This window comes from Lutzomyia longipalpis, chromosome 4, assembly GCF_024334085.1.
Source record: "Lutzomyia longipalpis isolate SR_M1_2022 chromosome 4, ASM2433408v1".
Taxonomy (NCBI): domain Eukaryota; kingdom Metazoa; phylum Arthropoda; class Insecta; order Diptera; family Psychodidae; genus Lutzomyia; species Lutzomyia longipalpis.
In genome coordinates, this window is record NC_074710.1 from 15,770,136 (window position 1) to 15,787,694 (window position 17,559).

The 17,559-nt window shown below is 33.7% G+C and overlaps 1 protein-coding gene across 1 annotated transcript; it reads right to left on the bottom strand.

Moving 5' to 3' along the window:
* Positions 1 to 1,105: 1,105 nt before the first annotated feature.
* LOC129794553 (glutactin-like) lies at positions 1,106 to 7,765 on the bottom strand. The gene is made up of 4 exons (XM_055835309.1): positions 7,726 to 7,765; positions 1,850 to 2,739; positions 1,315 to 1,783; positions 1,106 to 1,248 (listed from the first exon to the last, which is right to left on the bottom strand). Exons 1-4 carry the CDS (start codon positions 7,763 to 7,765, stop codon positions 1,106 to 1,108), a joined length of 1,542 nt encoding a protein of 513 aa, XP_055691284.1.
* Positions 7,766 to 17,559: the final 9,794 nt, after the last annotated feature.

A 17,559-nucleotide genomic window follows, 5' to 3' on the forward strand; every position in this document is an offset into this window, starting at 1 on the left:
ATACAGCAGAAAAAACGACTCAATTCTTCGCACGAAGATGCTCAAGATGAGGCTTTGCTCTTCCTTCTTTATCCCTCAATATCTTGCTGCAAGATCACACGCAGACAATATTTTTGCACCTCAACCATTCTTATTGGGGTGAAGAGATGAATAAAATTTCACCAACAAAACTACCTGGTGGTGCGGATTTATTGGTGCAAGAGGGAGGAGATGGTGAGATGCTATCTCAGAGAATTTAGCTTCCAATATTTTCCTTTCTAGTCCACACATTGATCCACAAAGGTACACAGCCAAGAGAAGAGAGAGACCCTCCGTGGATGCTGCACAACAATGCAGATCTTTCGATGCGTTCACCTTCACAAAAGCCCCCGATATAGTTGAACGATTGCAAAATATTTCTTTCATTTGACAAAATGACAAATTATACCTTTTCTCTCTCACTTCTTGGACAATTTTTCTATTTATTTATTTATTTTTCATCCACAATAGTTCCCCGAAAATTCCCTATTCATCGTGATGAAGATGTTCAGGGGATCTTTTATTTCTCTTTTGCTTTTCAATTGAATTCCAATAGCACAATAATGATGTCTTTTTTCCCCATTGGCCAACACTTAAAAATTTCTTTTGATGCTTTTTTTTGGGTCGTGAATGCAGGCGCTCCCAGAAGGGCCGAAGAATTGAAATGTCTTTTTGTCTTCTTTTATTTTTCAATAAATTTTCTCTTTTGTCAAACTATTACTGCAATCATTCAAAAATTGGACCTGCGGGAAAATTCCAGAAGGGATGAAAGTCAAAGGAGATGCAGCAAGGCTGGCAATAAAAGTCATAAATAAGAAAAGAATGAGGAATAATCTTGAAGAAATTAAGGAATTTATTGATGCAGAACTAAATTTATTATTTATTTATTTTATTTTACTTTGTTTTATTTTATTTTAAATTTATTTTATTATTGCGACTGTCTTCTAAATTCTTTTTTCATCTCAGATAAAAAAATGTGATTTTCTTGATTTTTTTATTTATTTATTTTAGATTTTACCACGAAATACCAAATTCCTTTCCTTTATTGTCAAATAAAAAAAAACTTTGCTCTAAAAATCCAACTGCTTTACAACTTTGTTGTTTCTGTCTTCTGGAGTTGATCTACCTCAGTTTTATCCTTTTTCTCCTGAGAATTAACTTTAAATTCATCGTAGAAGTTTTCAGCGATTGTGCATTCCTTATTTATTTTAAGATAGGGTCCAGCAATGTCTACAAAGAAGCAACAAAAAAAATCTTAAAAGAGCTTTAAAAAAGTAAAAGAAAATAAGGACTTACGGCGCATGGCAGGCCAGCTGCCAAGCAGCGGTGATGCAGGGATGCCTGTTGTTGCAAATGATGTCCACAGATCAACCATAAGTTGGGCAATCTTTGTATCCTCTTCATTGAGTTTTGCCACCTTCTCAGGCCATGGAAACAGATAGATGAGATCATCTGTGTGAGCTACGCCACTCTCAAAAGGATACTTCGATGGATCCGGTCCGTAGTTGAAGCGTGTATGTTGTCCTTTGTAGTCAAAACTATAGAGGAATAAAGGAAGCTCTGAGCGTTGCAGGTGGTACTGAACTTCACGCAAAAGGGGTGCTTTTTGAGTTAGTGAACCAGCATGATCACAAATTCCCTCAATCATGCTGTAGAAGTCACCTGCCTTTAAGGCTTCAATGTCAAGGAGTTGCATAACAGTATAAGCTGAGAGCATCCCACTCTGCTCATCAGAAGCTAAGGCTCTGTTTGTTAGATCAATCAACTGGAATTGGTTGATTTTTTCGTTTTTAAAACCATACAAAGTCCTTAACACGTCACAAAGTCCAACCATGACGTACGTATAGTCATTCTTTGTTACACCTGCCATCAGAGCTAGATCCTTTCGTCCTCCTCCTCGTCGTACAATGTTGAAGGGGGTTTCGCTGAAGACTTTAGACGGCCCACCGAGAGTTAGTCGACTTCCACCAATTTTTCCAATCCCATTTGGTGTTTCATACTGTACATGCTTCAAGAAAGCATAAATGAGTGTCTTGGGATCAATCTTCATGAAGAATTCATTGATTTCTTCAAGGGAAGCTTCCTTTGGGCAACCACTTTTTGTTGCAATGTCTCTTGCACTCTTTACGGGATCCTCACAGAAGACAAAAGGGCTAAAAGCTGACACAGATTGGATGATGACGCGTGAGAAGAGATCCTCACGAACGATATCACTAAAGGATAGGGCTGATACAACAGCACCACCTGCTGATTGTCCAAATAGCGTAACAGCTTTTGGATCACCACCAAAGTGCTCAATATTCTTCTGCACCCATTCAAGTGCCAAGATTACGTCCAAAATCCCCGCATTCCCAGGAATTTCCTCAGACATTGTGGAAAGGAAGCCAAGCGGTCCAATACGGTACTGGGGAACAACGAGAACAATATCCTTCTCTAGGAGGTAATTCGGCGGGCTCTGCCTAGAAGATCCATTGAAGAATCCCCCACCGTGTATGAAAACCATCACAGGGTGTGATGCTGTGAGATCCGTCGAATAGACACAGAGACTCAGGCAATCCTCAAGGTCGGGACTGAACCTCTCCTCATCGGAAATTTCGTGAAAATTCTTTCCACTCGGAAATTCCCTTCCATGCTTCGTGGCGTCTTTTACGCCAGACCACGGAGCAATTGGAACGGGTTTCTTGTACCTCAACTCCCCCACAGGTGCCTCAGCGTATTTAACTCCGAGAAATTGAAAGATTCTCCTCCCAGTCCAAGCACTTTGCGTCTCAGATCCTCTCAAGCTTCCCAAGTTAGGAAGATGAACGATAATTTCTTCTTGATTACTTGGAAAATCCATTTTCTTTTCAACTTTTCACTGAATTCCTTACTTGATAAAGTCTCCCGATAAACTGATGATTAAACATGACGAATTGTTGGAGATAAGTTGCTTTAGTTGTACGGATATAAAATGATGAAGAAAAAAACTGAAGGTAATGAGATCATAAAAATTCATTACCTATTTGGGAGTTTTACGACAAGGCTGTTTGCTATAATAAAAAAAAAGAGGTAAACGTTCAGGTGATTTCAATGTGGGGAAGACTGGGGCTAGACAAATGGCCTAGCCTCTAGAAAAAGATTAGAATAGGTCCTAAAACATTTTCTCTGACAGAAAAAAAGTCTTCAAAAAATCTTAAGATCTCTTAAATATATAAATAAATAAATACCTTTTTTAAATGTTTTCTTAAGAAAAAATTAAAAACTCTTGGGTTTTTTAAGAAAAATTTTCTTTAAAATAATGTTAAGTTTTCTTAAAAAAAACTTAAGATTTCTTGAATTCTAAGCGAAACTTCAAATTTCTTGAAGTTTATTAAGTGAAGGGTTCTTAAGATTTTTTTTATTATTTATAGAGATTTTTTAAAGTTTCTTTAAATTATCTACAGTTTAAGAATTTTTTAAAAAGACTTGAAATATTTTTCAGCTAAATATTAGCTTAAAGAATTGATTATAGAGCTAATTCTTGGGTAAGATTTCTTAATTTTTTTAAGCGAAACTTAAAATTTTGTAATTTTCTAATTCGTAGGATAAGAGTTCTTAAGATTTTTAAAGCTTTCTAAAGATTTTTTTCAAATTTTCTTAAGATTACTAAAGAAAAACTCAAGAGTTTTGAAGTATTCTTAAGTGAAAGTTAAGATTTCTTTATTTAGGCTGCGTCGGGAATATCTTAAATTTCGCTCAAGAAAACTTAAGACATGTTTTTAGTAATATTTTTTAAAGAATCTTAAGAAAACTTTTTTAAAAAAATCCGAAAACTCTCTGACAAGAACGATTTTCCGAATACTTTTAGGTATTTTCTCCAAAAATTCAGTTCTATTTCGTTGAGAAGTGAGCTAATTTCGGCTAATCCTAAAAGTCTTCATTGATTTTTCTAGCTCAGGTCTCCGCTATGTTTTTTAATAATTTGATTCTCGATTTTGTAAATAATTTTCTTTTAAAACGAAAAGTAATTAAAAGGGAGACGTAAACAAGTTTTTCGGATTTTCCTCCAATCACTAAAAGAGGTAAGAGTGTTCAAGTGGAGGATTTCTAGAAGATTTACTGTGTTTGTGACCCACTAAAATAGTCATTAAAACATTTTACAAGATCAAGTACAAAGTCAAAATGAATTTCAATGATTTAATTAAATGCTTTTAAATGACGTTTGTTTTTTAATGATTTTCTTCATAGAATATTTTATAGTGAAAATAAACATTTCAATTACGTTTTATTTAATGAATATTTTTGATTAATTTTTAAACTTGATAACCGTTGAACGGTTTAACCGATTTAGGAAAATAATTCAACAGATTTTTTGCAAGAAACCTTAATTTCCAGCACGAAGAACTTTATAGATAATTCTAATTTCTTTTCAGAGGAAATTGCAGATGAATTTTTAGAGGTTTTGTTTGAAGTGTTCTGCATTTTGCAACCCCACAACCAACCCTTAGCCGATATAATCAGTTTTGCGTGCCTCAGACACCCTTCGTCGTTGTGGCAAATATTGACATGTGTCTATCGAACCGTCTATTAATTTCATTCATTCACAATGTAACATTTCACAGTACCAACCCTCCTCTTATTCGCGCCCTTTTCTTTCCAACCACCCTCTTGTAGGCGGGGGTTGAACGCAGCTAACACATAGAGTAAAAATATCTTTTATGATGAATTTTTCAAGTGCGGGGATATGGCAAGAAATTCATCCTGGCTAAATCAATTGGAATGTCTTTTGTCCATCGTACACGACATCCCCTCTGCCACCAACTCTTTATTGCTATACATATGAGGAGGGCGAATGCCAAGGAAAAGGCCCAAAAGGGGTGCGATTTTCGCCATGAGATAAGCGCCTATTTGGCAAATTGATTCTTCTATTTGCCGAAGAGACACTTCATGAAATGATTCACTTTCTTTCTTTTTATTTTGAGAGGGGTTTAAAGGGATGAAAATTGCATGATTAAAGTGTTTACCAAAGTTTAATCTTCAATGATAGACTAGGAAATATTTTAAGTTAATTTTCAAGTTGAAAATTTCATTGCAAAGTTGGTAATTTTCCTGCAAAGTTTTGGAGAATTATTATTTTAACAAAAATGCAACTATAAGTTATTTTTCTTCTCATATAAAATTCATGATCGTTAAAAAATAATAGTTTCCAGCTTTTCTTTGACTCCTTCATCAGGCTCCTACAAAATTTAGTAACTATGTATGTATATTCAATTCAAATAAATCTTGCAAACTTTTTTGTAACGGATTTTTAACGGAAGTGTTAAATTAAATCATTAAATTACAAGCACATTGCTTCGCAACTTCCGCAACATAATCCATGACAAAATCATATTTTTCCCATTAAAAAAGAAACCTCCCACGCATGGAGAAAAAATGTTCCGCATGAATTTCTTTTGGGATTTGCATGAAATAAAAATTGAGATCTAATCACGAGCAGCTTTTTTCTCCTTCGCGCGCAATTTGAACTAAGGGTCTGTTTTGTATTAGATAAAGATGAAAAAAATGAGAAGAAGAAATTAAAAAAAAAATGAATGAGTCTCTTGAGAAGGGCCAAAAGGAGTCATTTTTTATAAATGCAGGACAGGGAAGAAGAAACCCTCGGTTAATAGCCATATAATCCATGCCATGTGTGCTGCACAATTCCACGGTCTTTCCAATTAACCCTCTTCGTTGTCTTGGAATAGCGTCGTATTTTATCGAATTTTCTCCTTTTCGTTTTTAGCTGAAAATTAAATTTTACATCAACCACAAAATGGGTGAGGTTTCGACCCTATAATGAGTTCGTACGGTGAGATGATCAGAGCAATGATAAATGCACAGAACCGCACACAAGAAAGGTTCGAAGGAGACACTATTCTGCTGTTCTTAGGACAGAGGGAGTCGCATTGTTTATTAAATTAAAACCCCATAAGTTGGTCTAACCCGTGAAAGAAGGAGCAACAAGAGGATGGGCTGTTGTTGTGTTATTTATACGTGACTCAATTTCCGTGAAATTATTTCTTTTTGGCCGTTTTTTTATCCCTTTTCTTTTCTTTAAGGGTTTTGTCGATTGTTGTGGGTTTGTTTAGACAGATTATAAATGTTTCTAAATTAATATTCTTTTTTATTTCTCTTCTTTTGTATTTTGTCTGCATTTTTATGTTGATAGTTTGAAAAATTTTACGTTTTTGCCTTTTGGGACAGTTTTCAGAGAAAGTGGTCAAAAGGAGATTATTCATTTTTACGGGGCTATCACACTTAAGCTCCAAGTGCTTGAGCATCATAACCTCTATGTGAGTACAAGAGAGACAACAATACTGTTTTTTTCTCGTTTTGTCACATGTAAAATCTTAAGCATCAAGCGCTTAGAGCTTAAGTGTGATAACTCCCTTACGCTCTCACTGCAAATATGACATCAAATTAATTAACGAATAAACAAAATAATAGAAAAAGTAAGAAATTATTCAAGAAAATCTACGAAAATTTTTTCTTTAAACACAGAACTAAGCTCAAGTAAGAATTGACGAAGAAAACGCAAATGCCACGCCCCTATTTTTTTATGGATTATGCTTATGCTTCTGTGTCTTTATAGAAAAGTAAATGAAAATAATGGGCCTAATTCAGCGACCAAGAAACCCTTGAAATCTTTGAATTTTGTACTGAAATTTCAAGATTTCAAGCGAATTTCAAGGGTTTCTTGGTCGCTGAATAAGGCCCAATATTTGGAAAATATGCAAATTTTCCAAGGATTTAAATAGCAAAATCAGTCAGAAAACTTTCAAAAAATCTATTAAAAAAGATTTATGCTTCATTGCTTCAAACAATTGATATTAGATTGTGATATAATGCAATATCAAATGAGTCCAGTAAAGTATATTAACGATTTTTTAAGATTTCCCTGTTTTTTTTGGGAACTCGGTAGGGGAGAGCGGGGTTAAAAAAGTCACTCAAGGGTTTAGAAAAAGCTCAAAATATCATTTTTCCCAAATAGATAAAGCGAAATGTATAGCTCATTTCTTTAGGAAATTTACTGCCCTACAACTCTTTCTCAGATCATTTTGTTCTATCGATATAAGAAATATGATATTTTAAGCTTTTTCCAAACCCTTAAGTGACTTTATTAACCCCGGTCTCCCCTACAATTTTATTATTTTTAAGAGTGATGATCATTTTAGATGAAGCATTGAAGCATATATTTTATGGATTTTTATAAGTAAATATGGGCGTGACTTTGGCAGTTTTCCTAATTTTCTCAGCTTCAAAAAATATTTTGTTTTTTTTTTGCTTTTCTTTTCAAAAACAAAAATTATGCCCGCAGTCGTAAGAGTAAAAAAATAAGAAAAAGATTAATAATCATCAAATGAGCATATGCTTTATGCTTTCATTTGCAATCAATTCTTTTTCAGAATATTCTCCAGCTGGTTTTCACAAGAAAAAGATGTGTTTTCTTCCACTCTCATATCTCTCAAATATTTTTATGCCTATCTCTGAATTTTACCTCAAAATGAATAATCTCCTTTTATTTCTTCCCACATTTCTTGTCAAAAATTTCTCAATGGAAAATTTTGATAAGAAAAATCTTTTCAATTTTAAAGAAAGTTTTTTTTTCAGATAGATGTAAATGAATGGCTGCGAGAGATAGAGAAGATCTCTCTCAATTTTCAGTGATCCTTGGGGCAAAGAAGGTGGATTAGATGGAGGAAGAATTACCTTTGATGTCTTTGCCCGACAAATCCATTTGTTGGGCCATTTTGTCAAAAATATATAAAGTGCATGGCGTTTCAGGAGAATGGGTGCGCTGGTACCTAACAAAAAGAACTCTCAGACAGAGCTATTATGCTCCATTGTTGTGGCTGCAGCATAAATCATCATGTATGTAGTAAAATGGCAAAAACGAAGGGTCGAATGGAATGAAATTTATGGAAATGCCATTATGTTGGTCAGTCGGTCCTTTCGCGTGATCTCCCTCTCTCTCCTTCGATCTCTCTTGATCTCTCACAGAGATTGGGCAACCAGCATCATTCTCAAATACAGTTAAATTTAAAATTTATTAAAAATCTTCCAGGAAAATTTTTCTGCGTATGTTTCCGCCTTTTTGCGCATGAAAATGATTTAATCCTCTAGAGGAGAGATGAGCTATTTGTCCTGGGAATTGTTGTCGTGGCATAAAAGTCTCTGCATAAGCACCCCCATTGCGATGACTTTCGCTGTCAATCACCATTAGAAAGGCCCTCGCGCAAGAGCCCTTCAGCAACACTCTGCCACCTTCTGTCAGTGTGCAGGAGGAGGACTGTGAGGATGATCCCTCGAGGGAAATCCATCTGTATGCAATGCAATACACTCCTTATTGGATAATAAATAAATCTTCGTGTGTCATGTTTTATTTAACTCCCAACATCTCCCATTTATATAGCCCGAATTTTCCTCCACAACCTTCTTTAGGGGGTTGGGGGTGGTTTTTGTGGGAAACAATGCGCGCAGTCTTATTTACACAGAGAGTGTGGTAAAATATTATTTTAGTTTTGAAATTGTTCAATTTGTTATCTATTATATGCTACTGATGCACACAGAAAATTGGGTACAAAACAATGGAAATTGTGTTTTTCATATTTTCTTCTTTTGGGGGGAAATGCGAAGAGGAAAACAAGCTTCGTGTTCTTCCGCGCAAAACTTCCACCACGCGCGGCGAAATGGAGGAGTTGGTGTCCCCAGAGAGATAGAGAAACTGCAGCAAAGTCTTTGTGGTGCGGGGCTTTGCCAGCGATGCGAAAACCCATCGACTTCTTCTACTATTATATGTTTATGCTTTTCCAAGAGGAATGAAGAAGGGGGCTGCCAAATTCCAACCATTTGTGTAGAATATTCAAAGAGAAATTTGAATAAAATTATTCTATTGTTTATTTTATGAGGAATTTATCGCTTAATGAAAGATTTTTATATTAATTCTAAATTATTTGAGTTTAAGAAATAATTGAAGAATAAATAAAAGAATGTTTATAAATATTCTGTTCTAAATACTTTAGATTTATTTAATATTTAACACAAATTTGAATACAAAAAAACACTGAATATTTTATTTAATTTAAAGAATAATTAAATATTTCTGAGAAAAAATAGAATATTTTAATTACAAAAGAAATTTAAGAATATTTTTAAGTAAGTATGTCATTAGATTCTTTACTGTAAAGAATTGAGGAATATTTATAACTATTCTGAAAAGGTAGAAAATTTAAATGAATATTTTGAAGAAAAAAAAATTTTTTTTAAATCATTATAATTTTCTACAAATTTGAAAAATACATACATATATTTCTAAATATTCGTAAACGTTGAAGAACATTCACAAATATTCTGCTAATTTTAAGCAACTTCACACAGAATATTTACCTTTTTCATCATTAATTTCCTTTAAATTGAATCGAACACAAAAAACTTTCAAATAAAATCAATAAATCTTTCCTTTATAAAAATCAATCTTTCAATAAAATATTCAAACAGAATAAATTCTTTTTTGTGCATTTATTCCTCTACTGCATTGCCCCCTCCAGTATTATATTGCTTCCTTGTTCTTTAACAAAAATCCACCAGAATAATACCGTCAAAACAATTCCTTCTCCATGTGTCTCTTTTAGCGAACAAATATGTGGGGATGCTGAGGGAGTTTTACCATTTTCTTCCGAGGAATTTTGTGAATTCCATCGCGATGGAAGTTATATTATTTTTCCGTCAAGTCATTCCCATTTAATAAACTCGTCAGCTCGTACTTATTGCTAAAATGGCTCATCGATGGCACACACAAATACATGAATGAAGAGAAAGCCACCCCGCTTCGAACATTTTACACAATTTTGCATTTAAATACGCGCAAAACATTCTTTGAATTCTTTTGCAACTTTCACCATCCTCCCCGTCAACCCCTAAAGTCGTTGTTTTGTAATTTAATTTAATCCCTCTCTAGCGTGGAAGTACTCAATTCCAATAACTGTCAGTTGTTCAATTCATCAATTTCTCTTCCTTTTTCCACGCTATTTCCTATTACGCATCATGAAGGAAAAGAAATTCTTTAAATAAAAAAATCATAGATTTTAGATTAATAAAGATATGTGAGAAATTTTAGAAATGGATGTTTTCAAGAAAAAAAAATAATCAATATAACTTTCTTTTCTCAAATTTTATTTTTACTTTCAAGCCTTCCAAGCACAAGGAGAAAACTCCCCTAAAGGGAAATGAGAATTTTTCACATTAAAAAAAAATTCCATAAATTCCTCAATTTATGTTTTTAATGATTACTGCATAAAATCATAAATGGTCCAGAGATTTTGTGGAATTCTTCAGCAGCTTTTGTGGATTTAATTCATTTTATTGCTCCTCAACTCACCCTAAAATCTCTTCGCCCTTTTCACAGAATCATTAATTGCTGCCCGGCCTGTGTACAGCAGGCTCACAATTTTACTGCCCAACATTATATGGAATTTTCCGAGACATTTGACATGGAATTTATCCTGTTTAAATTTCTCACATTATAAATTCTAATCCATTCGACACGCCATTGCAAGGCAAAAATGTAGGTATTTTGCATTAGTACACTAGGAAGGGGGATTAGCTGAAAGGATATTCATCATTGAATGAGGAAAAGTTCAAAGGACAATTTTTGTTGTTGTTTCGTTTTTCACGTAGGTACTTCTGTATGTATTTATGGCGGGAAAAGTTCCTCAAAATGTTGCAAATAAACAAAATTTGTGGCAAGAGGAATGAAAATTGAAACCTCAGCAATATTTATTGATTTTATAGACTTGTGGTGTGTGAGAACCTCTAAATGGTGCAAATCTCATGAAAACAATAATCAAGCCTGCATTTGCAAAAATATCCTTTTGCGCCTCTGTGTTGGTACTACAAATTGCATTTAAGCCGTCGCTGCATTCCACCCCCTTTTTTGCTAACAAAATCAACCCTTTCTCATCATTTTCCCTCATTTTCGGTACCAAAAATTCAATGTGAATTAAATGCACATAATCCGCACCCACTTCAGCCACAGAGATTTGGAGTTTCTTCTTCCATCCACTGCTGGCTGCCCAAAACGGAGGGTCAATAATTCAGCTGTGCTCTCTGGTTGTCATCTCAACCCTTTCTTTGCTTTGTTACTTTTATTGGCATTTTTATATTATTCCACTCAATGGGATTTTTTTTCTTGGCTCAATGATATTTATTCGGTTGGGGAGACAATAAGTTTTGTCTCTTCTTTGGTTTATTTTTTTTTTTTGTGGAAGAGACAATCTCTGTGGGCCAAGGAGTCTCATCGTGGATGCACACCTTAACCACGCGGAGGGAGGCCCGTCGTCCACCATGCAATGAAAAAGACATGCCAAAAGGGAGAGGACACATTTATGTGTTATGGCCTTTTAGTTTTTTTTTTTATTCTTCCCTCAATTCTCTCTCTCCTAAAAACCATCATGAGAGCGTGGAAAAGAGTTCATTGTTTGGGGGAATCATTAAGATTGTCGTGACGATAAGATCCCAAGAGGCTGATTCCCTTATAAACGAATGACTTCCATCCACCCGCAGCTCATCGTCGTCGTTGCAGGGCCATCGACAAAAAGAAGGGACAAAGAATTTTTATTTACAAACTTGTCATATCGTTTCGGGTAGAAATTATTTATAACCCCATACGTGGAAATTTATCGACCAATACGTCGAACCCATTCGCCCCTCCCGTGAAGATTCCTCACATGATCGTCCTTTTCTGGGTGCGCACACACGACAGGTGAGGGGAGAAATTCTCTTAAAAAAATGATCCTCTTTTGCCATTCAAACCACGTTCAAAAGAGAGAGATGGGCGCAGTGATGGAGGGAAAATAAATAAACTTTTCCTTACCCGCGACTTTTTTTTTTTACCTCTTTCTTCTGATTTTTGTTAGATAATGCAAACTGTTGAAAAAAAAATAAAGAGAACTATCACTTTGATTTCGTGCTCATAATTTGCACTGAAAAAAATCAATTATTCCTGAAAAAACTGATTAACTTTCCTTCCACGCAAAGTTTTTTTTTGACCAGAAATACACAGAAAAAAATTTGACTAATAAACAGAGAAAAATGACAATTGATTGGTTAATTATTCGATTAAAACTGTGATCTGTTGTGCAGAAAATTCTTCAATTGGTACACTTATTATAAAAAAACACAAAAAGAAATAAATTGATAAAAGCTTGGTAAAGTTGGTACATTTTACAAAATTTTTGCCAAAAGTTAGAATTATTATTGTTAGAAAAACATGAAAAATAAACTGAGATTTAATTTTGCTTGAATTTGGTAAAATATACTAAAAAAAATTATCAATATTTTACCACTACCAATATCTTGGTAATTCTTTTTAATTTTTGTTAAATTTGAAAATATTTTATAGAAATATTTTTTGTGATTTTTTGTCTGTTAGATTTTTTTTGTAAAATGGTCAATATTCGTGGAAATATAAATAATACACGTAAATAATAATAATTTAATAGAAAAATAAAGATAAAACAGCACATTTAGTAAATTGAGAGAAAGTAAAATTACTGAAAATACCAAAAATATCATTTAGAGCCAAAAGAAGTATTGAAATATTTCATAACCTAACTTTCAGTAGCTTTAACTAAAATTACCGCTATTCATAATAAAAGAATCTACTACGTTAACCATAATTTAGTAATACTGTTGGTAAAAAGTTTGGTAATACTGGTAAAAGTGTCTATATATAGTGTGTTGATAATGTTTTGATAAATTCTGATTAGGAAAGTCAATCATAACGCGTCCAGTTATAAGAGTTGGTGTCCCACAACGTGTAGAAGTTTTATTATGCGTTATAATACTATTTGTGAGTAGTATCAGTAGGCAAAGTTGTTTTTTTTTGTGAAATTAAGTAATTTGATGCATAAAAATGGTCATATCTCATGTTCTATAACACATACGGAAATTTCTTGACTAGTTATGGAAAGGTCTTAAAATAAGCTAAAATCTGACATATATTTCGATACATTTCAAGGTCACCTCCAGAACACAAAATGGCGGATTTTTGTTTTACCAAAACAGTTTTTCGCACTTTTTGTACTCAAGGAATGATTCTAGAAAGTTCTAATGTTCTAGAAAGTTGTAGAGTTTTGCAAAACCTTTAATTTGATACCAAGATGAGCAAAATCGGTCAAGCACTTCAGGTGATATGACTCTTAGAACTTTTCAAATTCAAGAATTTTTTAAACTGCGATATCTTCTAAACGGCGACATAGATTTTCTTCATTTTTGGACTGGTTAAAGATATTGAGTCAGGCTACAACATATCAGAATTTTAAAGATTTGCCTAATGGGGATTCGGAGATATTGCCCCTTAAAGTTAGGCAATTTTTGTTTTTGATTTTAACGCCTCTTTCGGTCATTTTTGGAACTTGGAATGTTTTAGACAGTTGTAGGGCTTCTTGAAACCTTTCATTTGATACCAAGATGATCAAAATCGGTCAAGCCGTTCTCGAGTTATATTGAAAAAACACTTTTTGCTTTAGGCCGCCATATTTGCTAAACCGCTTGACCGATTTTGAAGTATGAATTGTTGATGAAAACGTCTCACTGAGCCTTACAACATACAAAAATTTGAGACCTCCAGCTACAAGGGAACTCGTTGATGGTGTTTCAAAATGGCGGACGGCGGCCATCTTGGATTTTAAAAATGCAAAAAAGTGAAATTTTACACCCACATTTCTATAGAAAACTTCAAACCGGAAGTCTTTATCTGTTACCGTTCTTGAGTTATAAGGCAAAATGTGGAGTCCCGGACGGCAGGCCGGCCGGCCGGAACACTTTTTTTTCCACCACCATTTTCGTAATGTGGGATGTCTAAAACGTGCTCATACCAAGTTTGAGCCCGATCTGAGGGGGTCGGTTTTTCCGACGATTACAATACTTGGTGTTGGCCACGAAGTGGAACACCAACTAAATGACAAAATTTCAAAATAAATTTTTTTTACTGTGCAAAATTTGGAGCAAAGGTTCATGATAATTTTTGAAGCAAAGTATTTGAGCTTTCTTGAGACAATTATTGCCCGAAACGATTATTTATTAAAATACATAATTTTTCTTACCAATATTTTTACCACTCAATCTGCATTCCATTAATTACAGTGCATTAATTCTTAACACACTGACGACGGGTAAAATACTTCCCAAAGGTTTTTTACGCGACATGTAACAATTAGTCACTGGCGTCCAGAAATGTTACCCGGTGGGACCATAGTGTGCTTATGTTCTTCGCACGTTATCAGAAAATATTTATATTTGAGAGAATACTCACTTAAGTGAAACACAAATATTCTTTTAATATAAAATAATCGAAAACTAAACAATAAAAAAAGAATAATATTCAAATTAAAATACAGGAGCTAATTCTGGCAAAAATATTTTCTTTTCTTTTCTTACAATTCGTGAGTTATAAGGTTTTTTGGCATTCTCACAAAAAAAACTTATAAATTTGTAAGATCTAAAAAGTTTCACAGTTCAACTTTTAGACCACGTCGCGAGAAACATTTTTGCTATAATAGAAAAGAAAAGATTTTGGTATTCCGGCCGAATTTTTTCTTATAACTTGTAAGAAAATCTTACAAAATCATATGTTTTATAAGGACCTGCCGAGGTGCTTTTTCAATCTTTTTGTGCATTTTGTGACCACCAAAGCATGATTCCTTATCGTCATAGGCAACAATTGACTACTTTGACGGATATTTTACATGAATCTGAGTGTTTGGAATTGTTTTTTAAGAAAAAATATTGTGAAATATGTGGAAAAACTCTGACCATTTTTTGTGAATTATGCCAACGAATGTCAAAAATTTCCTGGGACTTGGCCTTGAGGAAGATGATTAGAATTATGCATTCACACAGGCTCTGCATTAAAAGATACTTCTGTAGTGTTGAAAAAAGGCAAAAATTAGAGTATGGGAAGACGTTTTATTTAAGAATATTCTGGATTACAATTAAACTCTTTATGGTCATTCTTTAGAGCTGGTCCCACCAATTTCTATTTTTTTTTCACAAATGCTTCCAACATCCCCGGATGGGATTCTGCTTATTAAATAAACATTTCATGCTGCCTGGGGGTTGTCCGGCTATCTCTTCCCGGAATCCGTGGATGTCACAGATGTCCAAAGGTTCCGGATGATTCAATTTTTTTCCAGTCTAGATAAAAAAAATTTAAGAAAAAACTCTTAATTCATCATGGAAAATGCAAAAATACTTTAAAAGGGTTTAATTTTTACCAAAAATCGAATAATCCATTGTGTTTTGTTGATAAATTCACTTAACTTTAACCTCATTTTCTTTATTTACATTAACTCTTTTCACTTCGTCTATCTTCGGTTTCACTTCGTTTGATAAAACTTAAATTTTAACAGCGACATCTGTTTTCGTGTTCTAATTTCGAAGGTTTGTGTATGTGTTACTATAAAAGAATGAAAAAGAAATTTTTGTGGGAATGCCAAATCTTACAAAATCCCTTGTAAGACGAAATAGATAGAAAAGAAAATATTTTTGCCAGAATAAGCTCCACAATCTAAATTTCAAAAATCTTTCTTTAAGATTTCACTAACTGTTGTATGTTGAACATCAAATTCAAGCTCACAGAACAGTCAGAGGAATAGTTTAAATGGTATGATATTGGTGAAGAGAATTTTTTGGACATATTTGGCATTTTTTTCTCATTCCAACATAACCGCACTTTTATATTTACGTGGGAAAAAGTCAGATTTATGGGATAATTTCAGTGAAAATCTCTCACACGAGTTTCCTTTTTGCTATTAAACATTACGTAGCATTTTTTATCACAAAAATTAAATTGAGGTTATGTAAGAGGAAAATTTTCTTTTCGCAAAATATATAACCTAACTCACCTGAAGTTTTACACGATGAAATTTTCCGCTATAAAACACTTAAAATAAAATTTAAATGTAAATTTTCAGCTAGAACATTATTTTATAGCCTAAAGGGAAACTTCTGGAAGCTTTTCTTTGCTAATTTATTCCATAATTCTCACTTTTTTCGGGCACCAGAATAAAAATTAGGTTATGTTGAAACGAGAAAATATACCAGATATGTTAAAAAAAATTGCTTCGCCATCCGTTCTGAACCATTTTGAGAATTTTCTAGCATTTACATTATTTTATATTAAAAATAAATGGTAATGATAACGTGAACGAGCAGGTTGATTTTTTTGTTCTAAAAATTCTGAAAACTTCATAATACATGTATTTAGCTAAAATCTTCTCTGTGACAGAGCAATTAAAAAAAACTAGAATATTCTAAATATCCTTCTACTTATTTCTTGTTTTTTTTTTAATTTTTGAAAATTTTATTTCTCCTGACATGATATTTTTCATATTTTTTTCTTTATAGGATAATAGTATCTTAACCTCTAGGCCGCCAAGCGGGGTCGTTGAACGACCCCAGCGCTATATTTCGTGCTATAACTTAATAAATATAAAAATTAGCGTTCCCATCTTTTGGAAATAAGTTCTTTGGTTATCTGAGGAGGTTGTGTAAAAATTTCAGCTCAATCCGTCCACCACAAAAAAAGTTATTAAGGAAAATGTAGAAGAAGGGAATTCAAAAATTGGTGTAACGGCCATGCTGCGGGAAATTTCTTAGAATGAAGTTAGTCACGTCATGAACCGTGTCTCAGTGGGGTTGTTTTTATTTCTCAGTTTACCTTCTCAGTGTCAGAATTATCGCGAATAAGTAGCATAAATCACATAAAACATAGTCAGAAGCACATAAATGTTGTAAAGAGCAAAGAATATTCGAGAAATATTGCCATTTATCACGGTGCGGGAAGTGAGGGGAATGTGGGGAAATAGTGAAAAAAATAGCAGTTGCGGTCAACTTCATGGCAAATTTCTCACGAAGAAATTGTGAAAAATGAGTGAAAAAAGTTTTTCCCTAATATCTTCTTCTACGTGTTTTGTGGTGGAAAATTTGTGACGCAAGGGGCAAGAGGACTATATAAGGAGTCTAAAGGTAGCGACCCGACAGTTCCCGGTTGTATGGTTTATGAGAAAATCGACTTCCTTCTTGGGGTCGTTCAACGACCCCACCTTGGCGCTCTAAGGAAGTTCCAAGGTCTTGGCGGCCTGCACGTTAAAGAATGTTCTATTCGTTCTATTGTCAATGTCAAGATTAATAGAATAGAATATTCTAGATAATTCCATTTTCTTGTCACAACTAATTTGAAATCTTTTAAATGCTGATTCCAAATCATTTCAAAAATTTAATAAATAAAAATTTATTAATCATATATGAACACCTCACGAGTCAGCAATCAAAATTGGCTGAAAAAATGTTGGAGAAGTGTTCCTACCGGGTAAATGTCAAACGCAAAAAGAGTGGCAAATTGTTACAGCGTATAGAATTGAGAACTGTCAGTGGACGCCGATGTGCGTCAAGCCGTCCTGGATGTGTTAAATTATTATAATTTGCTCTTAAATCCCTTCCGGAGTATTATGAAATTTTATCAATAAATAATATTACTTCTTA

Bases quoted from the DNA above. Each gene is read 5' to 3' on its own strand.
- LOC129794553 (XM_055835309.1), bottom strand. From the start codon at position 7,765: ATGGCCCAACAAATGGATTTGTCGGGCAAAGACATCAAAG. The intron at 2,740-7,725 runs GTAATTCTTCCT...AATTTCTCGGAG, and splicing joins GTCGGGCAAAGACATCAAAG to TTAAATACGCTGAGGCACCT. The intron at 1,249-1,314 runs GTAAGTCCTTAT...GCTTCTTTGTAG, and splicing joins CAGCTGGCCTGCCATGCGCC to ACATTGCTGGACCCTATCTT.